Source organism: Gymnogyps californianus, chromosome 27, assembly GCF_018139145.2.
Source record: "Gymnogyps californianus isolate 813 chromosome 27, ASM1813914v2, whole genome shotgun sequence".
Taxonomy (NCBI): Eukaryota; Metazoa; Chordata; class Aves; order Accipitriformes; family Cathartidae; genus Gymnogyps; species Gymnogyps californianus.
In genome coordinates, this window is record NC_059497.1 from 5,697,583 (window position 1) to 5,714,847 (window position 17,265).

Here is a 17,265-nt window from a genome sequence, read left to right on the forward strand (position 1 = left end):
TTCCCTGGTTAATATTCCTATTAGCAGCAGGTTTTTGCTAGAGCTGACTTCTCAGCCCCAGCCCAAGGCAAATCATCGGCTCCTGTGGATGGTTTTCACACTCCTGGTTTCCCTCTGCCGCAGATGCTCTTTGCCCCGGCGCAGGATGTGACCCTGGTTAGTGCCAGGGAGATTCTGGGGGGAAAAAAAATCCCCCAAAGAGGTCAGGTTTTGCTCACAAACACCATCACCCTGTGGTCGAAGCCATCCCAAAGCTGGGTTTGGAGGGGAGATGGGCACAGGCTGAGGCTGCGTTTAGGTGCCAGGAATATCGATGCAATGCCTTTTTGTTAGTAGATCTCCAGCTACCTCACCAGGGGTGGGTAAATATAAGCACCGTACTCTATAGGGGTGCAGAAGGGGGTATATAAAATGATAACCCAACCCTGAAGGGCCTGATCAAAGGTCTGGATAATGTGTCCTGTTTCCGTCACAGATGGCCGGAGATGAGTATAACATGCTCCAAGCCGGCAGGTCCCAGGCTCTCCTCCGGGATGGGGCGGTTTAATGCGCTCATTAACGTCACGGGGGGAGAAATAGCTCAGAGGACAGAAAAGGATGCTGGAGGGAGGGAAATCGAGGTGACCGGGTCCCTCAAGAGCAAAGGAGCGTCACCGTGGAGGAATTCAGGCTGAAGCACGCGGGTAGAAATGTGCCACCCCCTCCTCTGCTTTCCCCAAATGCAGAGGCCTGGAAGGAGGAGATGAAGGAGGAGGAGGAGGGTGGGAAGGTAACCTGGGTGAAGGTAGAAGTGGGAGCCAGCCCTGTGTGAGGCCACCCAACAGGGATGAAACCACCCTGGAGCACCCAAGGTGAGGATGCCCATGAGTGTAGCAAGTCCCAGAAAGGAAAGAAAGAAAAAATGGGGAAAGAAAAAAAAAAAAAGGCAGGAAAAAAAAAAAAATCCCAGTTATTTCAGTGAATCGTGCCAACCTGCCCGGTCCCATCCACCCAGGGCATTTGTTTATTTATTTATGAGCAGAGGTTATAAGCCCAGCAGCGCTGGGGTCCGAGCCAGAGGCCGGCCGGCAGCCAGGCGTGAGGCAGGGGCACGTCCCCTCTCTCCCTCGTCCCCTGCCGATGCCCTCTGCGGGGCCATGCCGGCTGTACCTGCTGCTGCGACCCGTCCCAGCCACCCCGAGGCGGGGACGGAGATGTCCCACGTGGCGGTGGCACCGTGGCCGTCCCCTCCTGGAAAGGAGCCCGTTGTACCCACAGCCACAGGCAAGAAGAGGTAGGTGGGCAACAGGGGATGCTCCAACCCTTGGGCTTTCCTCTCCCCTCCTCTTTTTAATATCATTACTATATATTAATAATAAAAAGAGCCCTATCGCCCGCTGTAAATCTCTCTCCCGGTGCCAGCGGCGTGCGGGTCCCCGTCCCCCCTCTCCGCCTCCCTCCCGGGGACCAGCTCAGACCTCGCCACGTCACGGACAAGACTTGTCTCCGCTGGACCATCCGGAGCATTATTGGGGATTAAAGGTGGCATCCGCCCTAAGGGCACATCCTCCCCCGTCTCGCTCGCCGACGAGCGGGCGGGGGCAGGAGGTGGGGGGACGGGTCCCCCATCCCTGGGCGAGTGGGGCATGGGGATAGGGTGTCCCCTGAACCCCCACCAGCCCCCTTTCCCGATGGATCCCCGGCTCTTTTTAGGGCTCCCCGGGTGATGGCGGGGTTGAGGCTCCGAACCGCGTCGGATCCTGCCGCTGTGCCTGCCAAAGCCGGTCCCCGGCGCGCTGGGCTGCCAATTATACAGTGAATCAAATAGAGAAGAGCCTTTTAAATGACATTGCCTGCGTTATCCCAAAGGGACCTTTCAAGGGTATGGCTGGACTTTTTTTTCATCTCCGCTTTCCCTACACATCCCTATGTGCGTTTAATAACTCTCTTCCCAGATGCAGAGAGCGTTGGCACTTCCATGCCCTGTGCGGGTAAGTCCCCGTAGGTGATGGCGTGGGGGGGGTATGGGGGGGAATCGCCTCCTTTCTCATCCCAGTACAGGGGTGATGGGGAGGGGATGGAGGGGGAGAGAGGCTCAGCATCTCTGATTTTCTGGAAAAACCTTGGAAATGGCCGTTGTTCGCCCCAGGAACGCGAGGGGCCGCTGGGGATGAAAGGATGATGGGTGGGGAGCAGAAGGGAATGGCAGACGGGGAGGTTTCGATGGTTGCAGAGGGGCTGGTGGAAACCACGGCCCCAATTTACTGGGATGTGATAGGCAAAACACAAACTCCCTCCAAATGACCTTTCTCTTTCGCCGTCTCTCTCCCTTGCTTGATTTTTTTTTATTATTTTCCCCAGCCAGGGATTTCGGCTGAAGGGTATTAGTTAATCAGATTCTGAGAAGCAGATGTTAGGTGATTTAGGAGGAAAAAAAATGAGGCAACTTTCTAGTTCAAGCCTCCAGTGGAGCCCGGAGCGCGCGTTGCAGAGCTTTGGGAGGATGTTTTGTGGCTTCGGGCAGCGCCATTCATTTTAGTCTAAATTTAAAATGAGATGGATGGGGTGGTCTGGGGGCTTGGGGACAGGTGGGGCACCTCCCTCCGGTGACGGGGACAGGCGGACATCAGCACGTTTTGGGGCTTTGAAGGCAAGAAAAGGAAAGTCAGAGCCCTGCATCCCTTGGGCAGCTGCTCCGAGGGCTTCAAATGGAGCTAAAAACACCTTTCCATGTCCCAACGGGGAGGATGAGCACAATTTTCCACTCTCAACCCTGACCATGACATGCAAATTGTCCCATCATAGCTCCGTGCCTCAGTTTCCCCATGAGGGATGATGGCGAGGGGGCTCAGTTTGATGTGCACGGAGGCTCCGGAGCAAAGCCAGGTTTCAAGATATCAGGATTTCTTCTGTGACCAAAAGTCTCGGCTTGAAGCCATCCTACCAAGCAAGGGCTGGGGAGTTTTCTTGCCCGCAGTGCCAGCGTGCGGTATTAAGAGTTAAGCACACTTAATGCTTAAAATACCAAGATCATCTCACGGCGCTGACTTAGGATGCGATTTCATGGTCAGCTTTAGCTGCTCTAACTTTGCTCCACTGTCGAGAGAAGCTCCTGGGCACGTGGTCCCCTCTGGGCTCTCCCACCAGGACAGAGGTGTGGTGGGGCACGTGGTGGGTCAGGTCAGCTCACCCATCCACCTGAACACTAAATACTCCTGCTCTCCTGATTCAAACGGATTTTCTTTATTTTTTTCTGATTTAAAAATCATCTTTGGGGTTTTATATTAAGCAAAAATAAGAGCACAAGAGGGGAAAGATATGTGCTGCTTTTCCTTTTTCCTTTAATGCTTGTTTTTCCCTCAAAAGATTCAAAAGAGCTTTGTTTGGGCCAGGTTTATCACAGCATCCCTTTGCGTGCTTCCTGATGCTTCACGGGCACTGAAGCGTGGGTTATCTGCAGCTCTCGGTTGCTGTCTCTCCACAGAAGTTGTGTTGCACTTTCTGCACCCCCCCATCGCTCTGGCGCTACGTCTCATCCTGCCCGCAACAGCTTTTCAACGGAGCCACCGAAACGTCAAGCCTGAGCTGAATCCGGCCCCACGGAGAGCTGCTGTGCCTTGGGCATGCCTGAGCAGGACATTGCTGGGGCTGAAGGACTTGGGTTTGGAGTCGTTGGGGCTCCTCAGCTTTGCAGCAGGTTGCTTTGGGGGGCAAAACCGCACTGCTGCTGCTTCCTCCAGGCATCATTTCTGCTGCGTTGCTCCGAATGCTCCTCTCTAAATGTCCCCAAGGGGGAAAATTGGCACAAAACCAGCCAGAAGCAGCTCTGTAGAGATGGATACCTAAGAACAACCATGCTCCGTGGCTTTTTTTTAAGCAAAGAAACATGATCTTCAAGTAGCTTATGATAAATTGTGGGATTTGTCCCCAAATCCAGAATCTCATGACACTGCTGGGGAAAGAGTGAGGTTGAACCTTCACCTGGGATATGGATGCTGGCTCCTGTATGAAGTTTCGCTTTCGGGGTTGTAAGGCTGAGAGCAGAAGAGGGAGGATTTGTAGCAAGCCGGGATGTTAACTTCTACTTCTGCAACGGATTTGGGTTTCTAGCTTGTCCTACCCAACTTCACCAGCAGTGCATCAGCGTGGATGGATGAGTCCGCTCCTGGGGAAAGGGGAAAGAAAAACTTGAGAGCCCCACACGACTTCGGTTCAATAGGGAGGCTGAGGCACCGGGTGCAGCTCGGTCCCCATGGACAGGATGGGTCCCTTCCCAGCACCTGGTTGCACGAAGCAAAGCCTGCGGTGGAGAGCATCCTCATCACAGGACCAGCCCCAGCGCCGCTGCTGCTCCGTGCAGACGTGGCCTAAATTGCGTTGCTATTCTTGGCAGTCGAGGGCATTTGGGTTTTTTCGCTCCCTCTCTCTGAACTTCGCTGGGTAAGAAAGCCAGCGTGCCCTTGGTGATTAGCAGTCACACAGAGCAGCTCTGCGTGTCCTTCTGTGGTTTCTCATGTCTGGAAAATGTATCTGTGGGGGAAAGAGCTGGAAAGGAAATAAATCAGGGAGTTGAATTTACTTGGAAAGTGCATTTTTGGGCAAATCTCCCCAGAACCATTCCCCATTAACCTCTAATTTCTGTTCGTGCTTCTCCCTGAGGCAGGACAGGTAATTTCCCAGCTCCGTAACTTGGCCTGGTCCCTGGGCTCCTCTTTGACTTTGCCTCTGAGTTCAGTACAAAAGCAACAGCGTGTCGGGGAGACATGCACCCAGGAGTATTTTGGGGACGTGGTGTCCATTGCTGAGTGCCTGACAGAGCCGGTCTGGGAAAAAATCTACCCACGGCTTGAAAGATGCTCTCCAAGTGACCTCAGGGTTTAGTCCTTGTCTTCTTCCTGTGGCTGGGAATATCAGGTCTACCATGAAGGAGGCCTAGGAGAGCTCTGGAGGACATCACCTCACCCACTGCTTGCCCCAAAGTCTGGGTCAAGACAGGGGGTCCCAGTTCATACCCCTCTTCACGCAGAGCAAAGGGGTTCTCCAAGGCTGGTGGACATGTCCTTCTCCTCTTGACCTGCCTTCCTCATGGACCACACTCCCCAAATCTCAGTGTGGCCCCTAGTTTGGGAATTGCTTTCTGAACGCCAGTTGGCCCAGCTGCAACGTGCCCAGGACCTCCTGGGGTTTGACCCAATGCCTCTCCCAGCTGGAGCAAGGGCTGCTGCTAACCAGGACGCTCATGTTTAATACCTCCAAATCCTGCTCCAAACTCTGGACCTGCACCTGGAAATGTCTGAAATGACCCCTTGCTCTGCAGGACTGGGCTTGCTGGGGAAAGGCTGGGTGGGACACCTGGGTTCACCCCCATCCTCTGCTACTGCCTGACCTTTTATCTTTGGGTGCTGTAAATGCTATTGGGAGGTTTAATGATGATAATGAAGCCATGCCAAAAGGGTTTGCAGGATCCAGAGACAAATGACTTGCTGGAAGTATAAGCCTTTTGCCAGTCAATGAAATTAATGTTTCCATTAAAAAAATACAGGGTTTTCTGACCTCAGGTTTGTTTTATTCTTTTCAGTCGAGCCAAGCGATACACATGCACAATTCAGCTCTGTCTCCCTGTCCGTTCACTTGCAGATCCTCATAGCGTGGGAAAGACGCAAGCTGCCGGCATCCGACCCAGGGATTTATGCTGCTAATCTGATTAGTGTATGATGGACGTGTCCAGTTGGAAGGAGATGGAGGTGGCACTAGTCAGTTTTGACAACGCTGATCAGATCGTGGAGGATCCCTGTTATTCAAACGACCTCAGCCCCGCTGGCCAGTCGCGGAAAGGCCATCCCAGCTGCGCCAACCTCCTCTCCAACTTGAGAATCCTCATCAACAGCGAAAATGCCAACAATGAGACCATTTTCTCCAGGTTCTCTGCCGAGTTCAGTGAGCACCTGGTGGGGGAGAGGGTGGGCATGGATGAGGGGGACCAACGAGTCATCATCAACATTGCTGGGCTGAGGTTTGAGACGCGGCTCAAGACCCTCAACCAGTTCCCCGAGACCTTGCTTGGGGACCCAGAAAAGAGGATGCGTTACTTCGACTCCATGAGGAATGAATATTTCTTTGATAGGAACAGGCCCAGTTTTGATGGGATCCTGTACTATTACCAGTCTGGTGGGAAAATACGGCGCCCGGCCAATGTCCCCATTGACGTCTTTGCTGATGAAATCTCCTTCTACGAGCTGGGTGATGAAGCCATGGACCAGTTCAGGGAGGATGAAGGGTTCATCAAGGACCCTGAGACCCTCTTACCAACCAATGACTTTCATAGGCAATTCTGGCTGCTCTTTGAGTACCCCGAAAGCTCCAGTGCGGCCAGGGGTGTAGCTTTGGTCTCCGTCCTGGTCATTGTCATCTCTATCATCATCTTCTGCATGGAGACCTTGCCAGAGTTCAGGGAGGAAAGGGAGTTTAAGTCCACCCAGGAGCTTTCTAAGAATCTGACAGACACCTTGCTGGCCCACAGTACCTTCACAGACCCTTTCTTCGTCATAGAGACTGCCTGCATCATCTGGTTCTCCTTCGAGCTGTTCGTCCGGTTCATCGTGTGCCCCAGCAAGACTGAGTTCTTCAGGAACATCATGAATATTATCGACATTGTGTCCATCATCCCCTACTTCGTGACGCTCACCACCGAGCTGATCCAGCAGAGCGAACTCAACGGGCAGCAGAACATGTCCTTGGCCATCCTGCGGATCATCCGGCTGGTCAGGGTCTTCCGCATCTTCAAGCTCTCCCGGCACTCCAAGGGGCTGCAGATCCTGGGGCAGACCCTCAAGGCCAGCATGCGGGAGCTGGGCTTGCTCATCTTCTTCCTCTTCATCGGCGTCATCCTCTTCTCCAGCGCCGTCTACTTCGCAGAAGTGGATGAGCCGCAGTCCCATTTCTCCAGCATCCCCGACGGCTTCTGGTGGGCTGTGGTCACGATGACGACCGTTGGCTACGGAGACATGTGTCCCACCACCTTGGGTGGGAAGATCGTGGGGACTCTGTGCGCCATTGCAGGGGTATTGACCATTGCGCTGCCCGTCCCCGTCATCGTCTCGAACTTCAACTATTTCTACCATAGGGAGACAGAGAACGAAGAGAAGCAAATTCTGCCCGGGGAGGTGGAGCGAATACTCACCAGCGTGGTGACGGGAAACGGCAGCATGGAGTCGCTCAATAAGACCAATGGGGGTTACCCTCGAGACAAGGCCAAAAAATGATAGTTGAGGCCATGACGGGACTGGGCGCTGCCAGGTGGGATGGGCTGGATGAGGTATAAAACATCTGCACGCTGTGATTTTTTTTTAAACCAAATATGCTGCTGCTTTTTTTTTTTTTCTAGGCATTTTTCAATCTCTGATTTCCTGTGGCTATTCAAATAAATACCATCGTTCTTATCTCTCTCCCCTGCGCATCAGTCTGTTTTTTATTATTTGGTGCTCATCTGCTTGACGTTTAGCTTCTCTGTCCATGGTGTCGGAGCGGAGTTCCCCATGTACAGAGATTTCCCCCATTTACCGGAGGGGAAAAAAGGGCAAAAAGAGCTTGGCTTGGTGGTACCCAGCTGTCCAGGGATGAAGATGGGTCCAGCTCCTTGTTTTTCTTAATCCATTTTAAATAGTTCCTCCCCACCCACCGCTCAGGATCTGGGGATCTGACCAATTCCCCGATCTGGGATTGCTCTGGCTGAAAAATAAGCTGGCAAAAAAAAATTAAAAGTTATATTTCTAGCTGGATGAGTTCCATGCTCCGCCTTCCTAAGTAATTTGGCTGGCACAGCAGGGTGGGCAGTGATGGATGGGACCAAGCCACCAGGTGAGGGGATTAGAAGGAGAGGGATGGTGACCGGTCACAGTGGCATGGCCACCAAAAAAGGTCCAGGCCACCGTGGCTCAACGCCTGCTGGGGTTTCTGATGGAAAACTGTGCTCTGAGAGAGGGAAGGGGGTCTCTCCTGCAACAAATGCTTGTCTCAGGGGTTATCTGGTGTACAAATACCCTTGGGGATGAGCCACCGTGACCACCTTGTAGCTTTTATTGTTACTTATGTTGCTGCAAATGGGGCAGAGGGTAACGAGGGCTGACATTGCCCCACAGCTCGGCTTCCCATTGTAAAAAGGCACTTCTGGTTCTCTAAACCATGCGAATTTCCATCAGCAATTTTGATGGGAGAAACCAGCAACAGATCATTTTGCCGTTCCCTCTAATGCCAGCAGGTTTTCTTCCGACAAAAACATTTGGTTCCAACTTCACTGTTTCGCTTGGCTTTTTTGGATGTTTCTGCCTACATTAAAATCACAGTTTCTCATGCAGTGTCTACACATCCGCTTTTATATCCCACATCTGTTATATTTGATGTCTCATCTCCTAAAGGTTCGACACGATCATTACGCAACGTGCCAGCGTCTCTGGTTTGCAATTTCATTCAGAAAGGAGCCGTGAAAGATGGATTTTTTTTTTTTTTTATTCCTGGTCTGATGGGAAATGTGAGTTTGGGCATGCTGGGATTTGCCCTGTGGCAGAAATCCTGCATCCCACCAGCTCTGCTACAGAGCTCCTGCTGGCTCTGGTCTGGAGGGTTGTTATTTTGGTTTTGGGGTCTTTTTGTGGACTGTCTTTCTGCAATGAGGTCTTTCACACCCCAGGGAGATGGATCTGGGACATGACCAGCACAGCTCCTTCAGGACAGGTTTTTCCCTCTGGGACAAATGCCCTTTTTCCTCTGCTCTCCCTGGTCTCTTCCCATCCCTCCACCATCCTCTTCCTCACCCCATCCCTTGCAACCCCCAGACCGTCATCCCAGACAGGAGGAGGAGCTGTGAGAGCTATTTAATCTCCTTCCCACCGTGTTTAAGTTCTCATCATCTGTGGGGATGGCTGGAGGAGGCACAGCTGGGCCCAGCTGGAGCGCAGCACCCTGAGACATCCCCAGCTCCTCTCCATTCACCCCTCAATTCTCTCCAGCAGCTCTGCCACATCGCTATTTTTATTTCATAGCAGGTCGTCGTGGTTTAACCCCAGTCGGCAGCTAAGCACCACTCACCAACCAATGCCCAGTTAGTTCCCGAGCAGCAATCCACCCCTCCCGGCCAGCTCCCCCCAGTTTATATACTGGGCATGATGTCGTACGGTATGGAATATCCCTTTGGCCAGTTTGGGTCAGCTGTCCTGGCTGTGTCCCCTCCCAGCTTCTTGTGCCCCTCCAGCCCTCTTGCTGGCTGGGCATGAGAAGCTGAAAAAGTCTTGACTTTTAGTATAAACACTACTTAGCAACAACTAAAACCATCAGCGTGTTATCATCAGCATTATTCTCATACTGAATCCAAAACACTGCACTGTACCAGCTACTAGGAAGCCAAAACCAGGACACAGGTTCTTTCTCCTTCTCCTCTAGAAAGCTTGAACTTTTTACATTCTTTTATTTTTTTAGCGCTCCCCCTCCCCAAACATCACTCCCAGCCTGTCAAAGCTGAAGCATTTTTGGTGGTTATTCCCTGGGAAGTCATCACAAGAAACCCTGGTGAAAAGGTTTGGGTTGGGAAATATTCAGCCTGCTTGCTAGGAGCACATCTTCACTGCTCCTGCTCCCTGAGCAAACAGGGACTGAAATGGTGCTGGGATGGATGGAGGGAGGGATGGATGCATGGAGGGATGGAGGGAGGGATGGAGGGAGGGATGGAGGGAGGGATAGACAGATGGATGGAAGGATGAACAACCTGATTCTTATCAACTTGTAAACTTTATTCTCAAATAAAAGAATAGATGCTTCAAAGTCTGGCATACAGAAAATACCGTTTCTTTGGACTCAACTTTTTGTTCTTGGCTTTGTGCTGCTCCAAGGGAGCTGGTCCCCAGCTGGGAATCGTGTGCGGGGCTTGAGACATGGGACATTACAGATCTCCAGATCTATGAGCTGAGGACAATCTGTGCAGGGGTTTCCCCAGCACTTCGGCTGACACTGTCCGTTGCGGGAGACCAGGTCTGCGGGGGATCCCTGATTTATGCTATGAACACAGGGTCAGAGGCTTTAAACCTCTCCAGACACAACAGCTTATTTCCGATTTATCCTAAAGTGAAGAGGAGGAAAACCAGGCTATGAATACCCAGTGTCAACACTCAGCTGGTGCTTGATAAAAACCTGCCAGAAAACCCATTTCCCCGCACAATTTGCAGCTTAGTACCTTCCCAAATACAGGCCCAAAGCTCAATGAAATCCATAAAAGGCTCTCATTAACTGTACTATTCTTGAGTCAAGCCCTAATGAGCCAATCTGTCATGTCCTCTAGCACACCGGCTGAATTCCCACTTGAAATTTTGTACTGCCACAGAAAAAGCTAAAAAGAAGACAAGAAACCTCTTGGCTTTATCAGAAAGATGTCCTGGCTGCTTTTTATCCCTGGAGCAAGTTGGAACCTGTGGCCACGTCCGAAATATTTGTCAGCTAGAAGCATCTCCTTCCTCCTTTGAGCCGCAATATCCAAGCAAGCCCTGGAGCATCCTTTTGCCACCAGGCAGATATTTCTGCGCTGCCCCAATGCACAGGAGTACAGTTTTGGCACCACCACAGCCACGAGATGGCACTCCAGGATAGACATATCCCTGGACGTAGACAGTCCCAACATGTGTTTCCCCCTCTCTAATTCATGCTTGGAAGCTTTTAGCTGGTTTATTTCTTTATTGCATGTGTGAACGCAGATGTGGGAAGGGATGCTTTGGCCATGGGGGATGCTCTCATGGAGGAAGGCCATTGCAGGGTGGCGTTTGCCAGGGACTCTCAGCGCCGGTGCAGAATAGCCATGCCAGGAGGGTTTAGGAGCTGCCTCCTGGCACAGCATTTGGGCTGTTGGTCCTGCCCAGGACGAGGACACAGCTTCCCTCTCCCATCCCACTCACCGAGAGCACAGCTACAGCCCCTGGGTGCTCCTGCTGGGTCTTGTCCATCCTGGCAGGGGCTGGTCCATGGGTTGCTGATCCTTGGAGCCATGGTTGCCACTGCATCGGGCTCATTTCTTGTTGCTCGTAACAATGAGAAAATTCCTGTGATGGAGCCGAGGTAAAGTCCTGTCTGCCCCAAATCCGGGCTTGGGTCCCTCTTGTGCTTGGGCACAAGGGATTGCCACCTGCCGGGGCTGAGTGACCCAGGGCTGTGTGAGCTCGGGGAGCTGGGGGGGGATAAATCACATTTCCACCATCCCACATCATATACTCCTTTCTAGTCGGCTCAAAGAGAGAGCACCTTTTGCATGGTGAGAGGAGAGAACAATTCATTTCCAACCCCGTTTGCCTGGATCTCTCCCTCTGCATCCCTGTTGCCATCTGATAAGCAATCTCCGGGGCCCATCGGTGATGGAACCTCATTTATCAATAAATAATGCAAATAGCCCCTTATCCCTCAGCACAGCAGAAATGAAGAAGCAGCAGGGACTCTTGGATCTCTCTCCCAGCCGCCTGCTGAGCGCTTTCACTGCAGCTGCTCGGGAGGAAAGAGGCAGCCTCCAGTTTTAACAGGATTTTATATGGATGGAGGTAATTTCCTTTTCAAAAATGGGAACTGCTGCCTTAAAGGAATGAAACAAAATTAGAGAAGGAACCATCCTGACCAGTGTGAGAGAGAATGATCATAAAAGAAATATATTAGGTGTTGGTGGGTTTTTGCACAATAGTAAAGACTATAACTGAGGACTAGCTGGTGCTCCCAGGCTCTTGGTGACCATCTCATAGCACAGACTGGTTCATTATTGGGAAAGGGGCATTTAACTGAGATTCTTTATGGGGAAACAACTAAGTGTAACTGGATTGTTCTAAACTATGGAAACTGAAATAAGACATCACCTCTACACACGTGCAGCTGTGGATGTGCTTCTGTAAAAGCCTCACGATGGGAGGGCATGCATTGGGTGAGAGCCATCTCCTGCCCTGCTCTCTTGGGCAGTCCAAGGGAAACCTCCAGCCGAGCCGCATCCTCCTGGGGCAGTCACTGCCCTGAGATGTCTTTGGGCTATCGGACACCATGCAGGGGACACGAGGGTAAACCTTGAGCCCAGGGACAGGGAGCTACTGGGTGAACCACTGGTGGGACATGATTTTGGGTCTGCAGGGATCTGCTCTGAGACAGGCTGTGTCTGGGATGGTGAGTTCATCCTCCCTGGATGGAAATTTGGGTTTTCCAGAATCACTCAGTTGATGCAGCCCCAATAAAAAAGCCAATCTTGACTTCCGAGGGACCCACCCCCCAGCCCCTGCAGGCTATGACCGCAGCTCCCAAAGGCCTTAGTCAAGACTGTGTTGACCAAATGCTCCTTAGCCACCACGAAGCAGCAAGTTTATGACAGCTCCTTCCTAATTCCTGCCATTTTATCACAAATAAATGTGCAGCCACCAACTCTGAACCATCAACACTTTATTCATGTGTGAGCGAGAGATTCCTTGGGGATCTCTTGCTACACCAAAAACCATGGTTGTGGTCTGGTTCTGTGATGAAACCACAGCACCACTGGCATCGTGGTGGATCTAAATAGCCTTGGCGAGTCCAACGCGGTTGTTGGCCCGGTCAAAGATGCTGTAGTACACCCTGATGAAGACGTCTCCCAAGATCCAGAGGTCCCCAGAGGTGTTCTGGAAGCTGCTGATGCAAGGTCCTTGGTCGTTCTGCATTTGAGCAAGAAAAGGCAAATGGGGGAAATGTGGGTTAGTATCTTTTCTTGCATTGCTCTGGAGGTCCATGGCCATCCATCCCCTGTCTCCCACGGAAATGGGAGAAGCCAAGGTGACCAGAGCCATTGGAGAAAGTAGAACGACCTTGAGAGAGGCTCCTGAAACCGGGACCACCTAGTTCCTCCTTACCTGCTCAGTGTAAGCCAAGGCGGACACAGGATACTGAACCCCATCAATGACAAAGATGACATCAGGCATGGCAGAAATGGAGCTGCAGTTCACGCTGTACTGCAGAGAGCAGAAAAAAAGAGGCTCTTAGGTGGGAAACAACACCTTCACAGGGGGAGGAGTGAAGGGTTTTGATTTCACCGGTATAAACTAGAGACTAGGAGTGTCTCATGGTGATCTCTGTTGGAGGTACCAAAGGAGCAGGGCTGGTTTGCCATGAGCAGAGATGCGGTTTCCCCGTGCATGGAAGCAGGCTTGGCGCTGGGCTCGGCAGTGCCAGGCTGCCTCCAGGGCAAGCAGAGCAAACCATGGGTGCTCTTACCTCTCCGTACGTGTCCTGCGTGGCCCCGACTGCGCTCTGGATGTTACTAATGCCGGAGCGTGGCCCAGCCACGAGGGAAGTGCCGGTGTCGATGATGGCTTGGCAGCCACCACCGCATGCAATCTCCTGGCTGTTCACGATGATGCTGGGAGGACGGACAAAGCACAAGGCCGTTAAATAACCAGCTGGATCTTAGTGATGTTTTCGAACTTCGTTTATAAGAGTTAAAGCTGGGTAACCCAAAGTGCTGCCCTTGAGCCTTTTGCTTCTTGGAGTTTGCAATGCCAGCTGCTATCACAGCCCCTATTGCACACATGGGCACCGAAGCACTGAACACAACCCAGCAGCTGGCACCCAACCGAGCCCAACAAAGTAGTTTATGGACCATAATTTTGCTCTGCTCATCACCAGAGACGTTCCCAAGAGCACAGGCTTTGTGCAGAGAAGAACTAGGCTGTGTCCCAGGCACAAAGCATCTCCATTTTGAGTGGCAATTACCAAAGTACTATGGATTTTGGCCCCTTAACCTTCTGCATCCCACAGCCGTGGGGTGTTAGATGCCAGTGGAAAGCCTCTGATGTTGATGGGTCCAAGGTCTCTTTAGAAACAATGGTTAGAAAGGAACATAGACCAGCAGAGCTGTTTTGTTACCTGTCCATGGAGATCTGCCAGTAACCTTGGTAAGAGACGAAGATCCAGTTGATGGAGCCAGTGAAATAAGACTCATCGATTCCCCCAAAGATGAGCGCACTCCCTGTTGTCTCACTGGATGATGCAGAAAAGAAAAACAGTAGAAGGTTTGCCACGTGGCTTCAATGCAGGTAGCTTAAAACAGCAGGGCTGTGTGTCCCACGGGGTGAGATGCTGCTTGCGATGCCACGGTCGCATCCGCTCCCCTCCTCATTATAGAGCATCAGCGAGGCAGTGGTAGAACAGGAGTGTGTGCCGGGTCCTTTCGACCCAGAAAAAGGGAAAAAGGGAGCCATGGTGGAAGCATGTGGCTGGAAACTAGAGAGGTTTCCCCGCAAGCCATAAGCTCCCCGGTGAATCTGGTGGCCACCTGCTACGAGCCCCCCAGCCTTTCCATGTCATGACACAGAGACAACAGCCGTATGGCAGCAGTGACAGTGGAGGAGCTGGAGCCACCAGCAAATGCGATGATCTGCGTGAGCTGCATCTGCTACCTTCCCCCAGCCCTTGAGACCCACACGGCTTACCGGGACAGGTAGACCGAAAAGAGGTTCTCCTCCAGCAAGCTCTCATTCACCAAGTTATCAAACACCGGTGTGATCCCATCAGCAGCCAGATTTGGGTAGCCCAAGCCCAGGATCCCATCAAATTTGACATGGACAAAGAATTGGCCAGGCTCGGTGGTGCTCAAGCCAAAGAGCTGGTTGGTGTCCACCAGAGATGCAACCTAGGGACAGAGAGGATGCCGTAAGATCTGGATCAGGCACTGCAATATTGATGTTAATCAGGTGGAGAAGGCACAAAGGACCCCCACTGGAAATGCCATCATGACACTCACGGTGACGGTGTCGGAGCCCACGATGCCCTCCATGTCGCCGGTGCCATACTGAATAGACAAGTTCTGCCCTGTGCCTTTGTAGGTGGAGGACTGCGATGGGTTAAACATCTGGTGGCTTTCTAGAAGGTAAGTAAGTGGGAAAATCAAAAATGAAGACTTTCAGCAAGGCTGAGCTGTAAGGGAAGCGTGGGAGGAGGAACCCTGCTGAATTGCTGTTTGGACCTGCCATTTGTTATCCTGCTTTCAGGAACAATTTAGCTGTGAGCATTTGCTGTACGTCCTTGCCCCTCCTCCAGCAACCAGGGATCTGCAGGAGATCCCATCACCCCCTTTGGACAGCTGGGGAAACTGAGGCACTGAGCACTAAGCACATCACCCTGTGGAGTACAGCACTGCGTAGGTCCTACACCCCAAATACTCATCTCTCCAGTGCATTTCACAGATGCTATGGACGCAGCACCACGGGGTCTGCTTGTGGCACTGGCTAGGTGGCCCCCAGTCTCCTGGCGATGTCACCCCGATCTTTGGGCTCGATCGTGCAGTTATAAGCCCAGGACGTGCTGCCAGACCCAGCTCTGCCAAAACGGGGAACCCTGTCTGCCCCTACTTACGGCAAGCCAGGCTGGTGCAGGAGATGGAGGGAACCCAGAGGTTGGAGGAGCCGGTGTCAAAGACCACGGTGAAATCCTGCGGCGGGGTGCCGATGGAGATGGTCCCGTAGTACTCCATCTGCGGGGCAGCAGGACCAAGGGTTGCTTTTGAGGCATGAAACCAAACCTGGAGCTTCCCTGGACTTGCAACCTTCATGATCCCCTTCTTCATGGGGACACCCTGCTTCTAGCAGAGCTACTGGGGGGACATTTCAGTGTCCTGGCTCTGTCCAGGGCCACAAGCGTGGGCAGGAAGGGGCAAAGGATGTGAGCTGAAGGCTTTGGGGTAAAAGGATTCGGGTTTGGTCCATGCACAGCACAGACATGGGGATGGGTGTCCCACAAACCGCCCCAGGGCTGCGCCGCAGGGGGACAAAGCCAACACTCACGTCGAGGGTGTTCAGCAGGGGCTCGGTGGCCACTTCGGTCCCGTTGGGAAAAGCATGGGGGAATTTGGTGCCGATGTCGTAACGGTGACGCTGGAAGAAGCGGTGCAGCAAACCCTTCTCCCTGAGGGCCTCTCTCAGCTTCTTCCCCCTTTCCAAGGGCAGCCTGGCACAAGCACCAAGGAAAAAATAAGTTAGACAGGATTTTGCTGCCTGCAGCTCCTGCAAGCAGCATTTCACACCTTCAATATTCGTGCTGATCCAACAGCAGAGGCACAGTGGACTCCCCCAAAACACTGAGTCAGGGGGATTGCTGCAAAACCCCAAAGCACCTCTAGAAACCAGACCCCCCCCAGGCACCCCCACCTCCTCTGCGCCCCTGCAGCAGCTTTCCCAGACCTTGCCTCCGCTTCTCAAAGCCGTTAAAAGGCTCTGAGTGCTCATTTTCCCCCTTCACCTTGACTCGAGTGGCCCCTGAGAGCGATGCTGCCGTGACTTACTTGGTGACGCCCTGGGAGAGGGCAGAGGCAGCGCAGAGAAGCACGAGGAACCGCATCGTGCCAGGGTTACCAGGGCAAACGCCCGGCGGTTTATATAGCCCCCGTGCACCCCACCTACGGTGCCAAGAGCGGCCGGGACCGCCGCTGCGCCGTATCCCCCCCGACGGGCACCCAGCCAAGGCAGGTGACACCCAGGGACCGAAGGACACGGCAAACATCGGCTAATGTCAATACGTCACCCGGCAAGGTGGGGGGATGATTATACCGTGCTGACCATGATACCCTACCGCAGAGCCCGTGCTCCCCTCTGTATCCCCCCTCCAAACCCTCCATCCTTTAGCACCCCAAATCCTTCATCCCGACCAAGCGCTGCCTGTTTGTGGGCATCATTTTGGCATCCAAAGCCATTGCAAGCAGCAGCGGGGCCCCCCCATTTACGGGCGTCTCTCCCCAGTTGGGATGGGGAAAGGGGCCCCACCGGGTGCCGACGTGTGTGTACACCCCGGGGGGGGTGGGCACATGGGGTATACGCACGTTTTGACACTCCGGTGCCCGCCGTTATCTGCAAAAACCAATTAGTGCGGTGGGATGCAAACAGGCTGCAAGAAAGGTGACCCTGCAGCGTGCTGACCCCTCTCAGCGTGGTTTGCCCAGCGATACGGGGACCATTAAAACAGGATTAAAACTCCTAACGAGTGCCTCGGTATCGCCCGCAGCGATAACGGCTCCGGGCATCAGCTCGCCTTTCGCGGTAGGCAAAGAGGAGAGCGTGAGGGACGCGGCGGGCGAAGGACACGGGGCGATGCTGCGAGATGCGGGATAAGGATCCTGGTACCCGCTCGGTGCTGCTTTTATTTGAGCAGCGTGTCCCAAGCAACTACACCCCCTCCGGACCCCCAAAACTTAGTGGTAGCTGCTGGTGTCTCGGCAGGAGATTGGGTTTCTCTGATGGCAGCATGAAAAAGCCAATGGACCCT

The 17,265-nt window shown here is 52.9% G+C and overlaps 2 protein-coding genes across 2 annotated transcripts; one reads left to right on the top strand and one right to left on the bottom strand.

Moving 5' to 3' along the window:
* Positions 1–5,690: 5,690 nt before the first annotated feature.
* KCNA10 (potassium voltage-gated channel subfamily A member 10) lies at positions 5,691–7,241 on the top strand. The gene has a single exon (XM_050911438.1). It carries the CDS (start codon positions 5,691–5,693, stop codon positions 7,239–7,241), a length of 1,551 nt encoding a protein of 516 aa, XP_050767395.1.
* Positions 7,242–12,530: 5,289 nt separating this feature from the next.
* Positions 12,531–16,344, bottom strand: LOC127026294 (embryonic pepsinogen). The gene is made up of 9 exons (XM_050911468.1): positions 16,289–16,344; positions 15,792–15,954; positions 15,364–15,481; positions 14,753–14,871; positions 14,442–14,641; positions 13,876–13,989; positions 13,225–13,369; positions 12,864–12,962; positions 12,531–12,668 (listed from the first exon to the last, which is right to left on the bottom strand). Exons 1-9 carry the CDS (start codon positions 16,342–16,344, stop codon positions 12,531–12,533), a joined length of 1,152 nt encoding a protein of 383 aa, XP_050767425.1.
* Between the last annotated feature and the right edge of the window lie 921 nt (positions 16,345–17,265).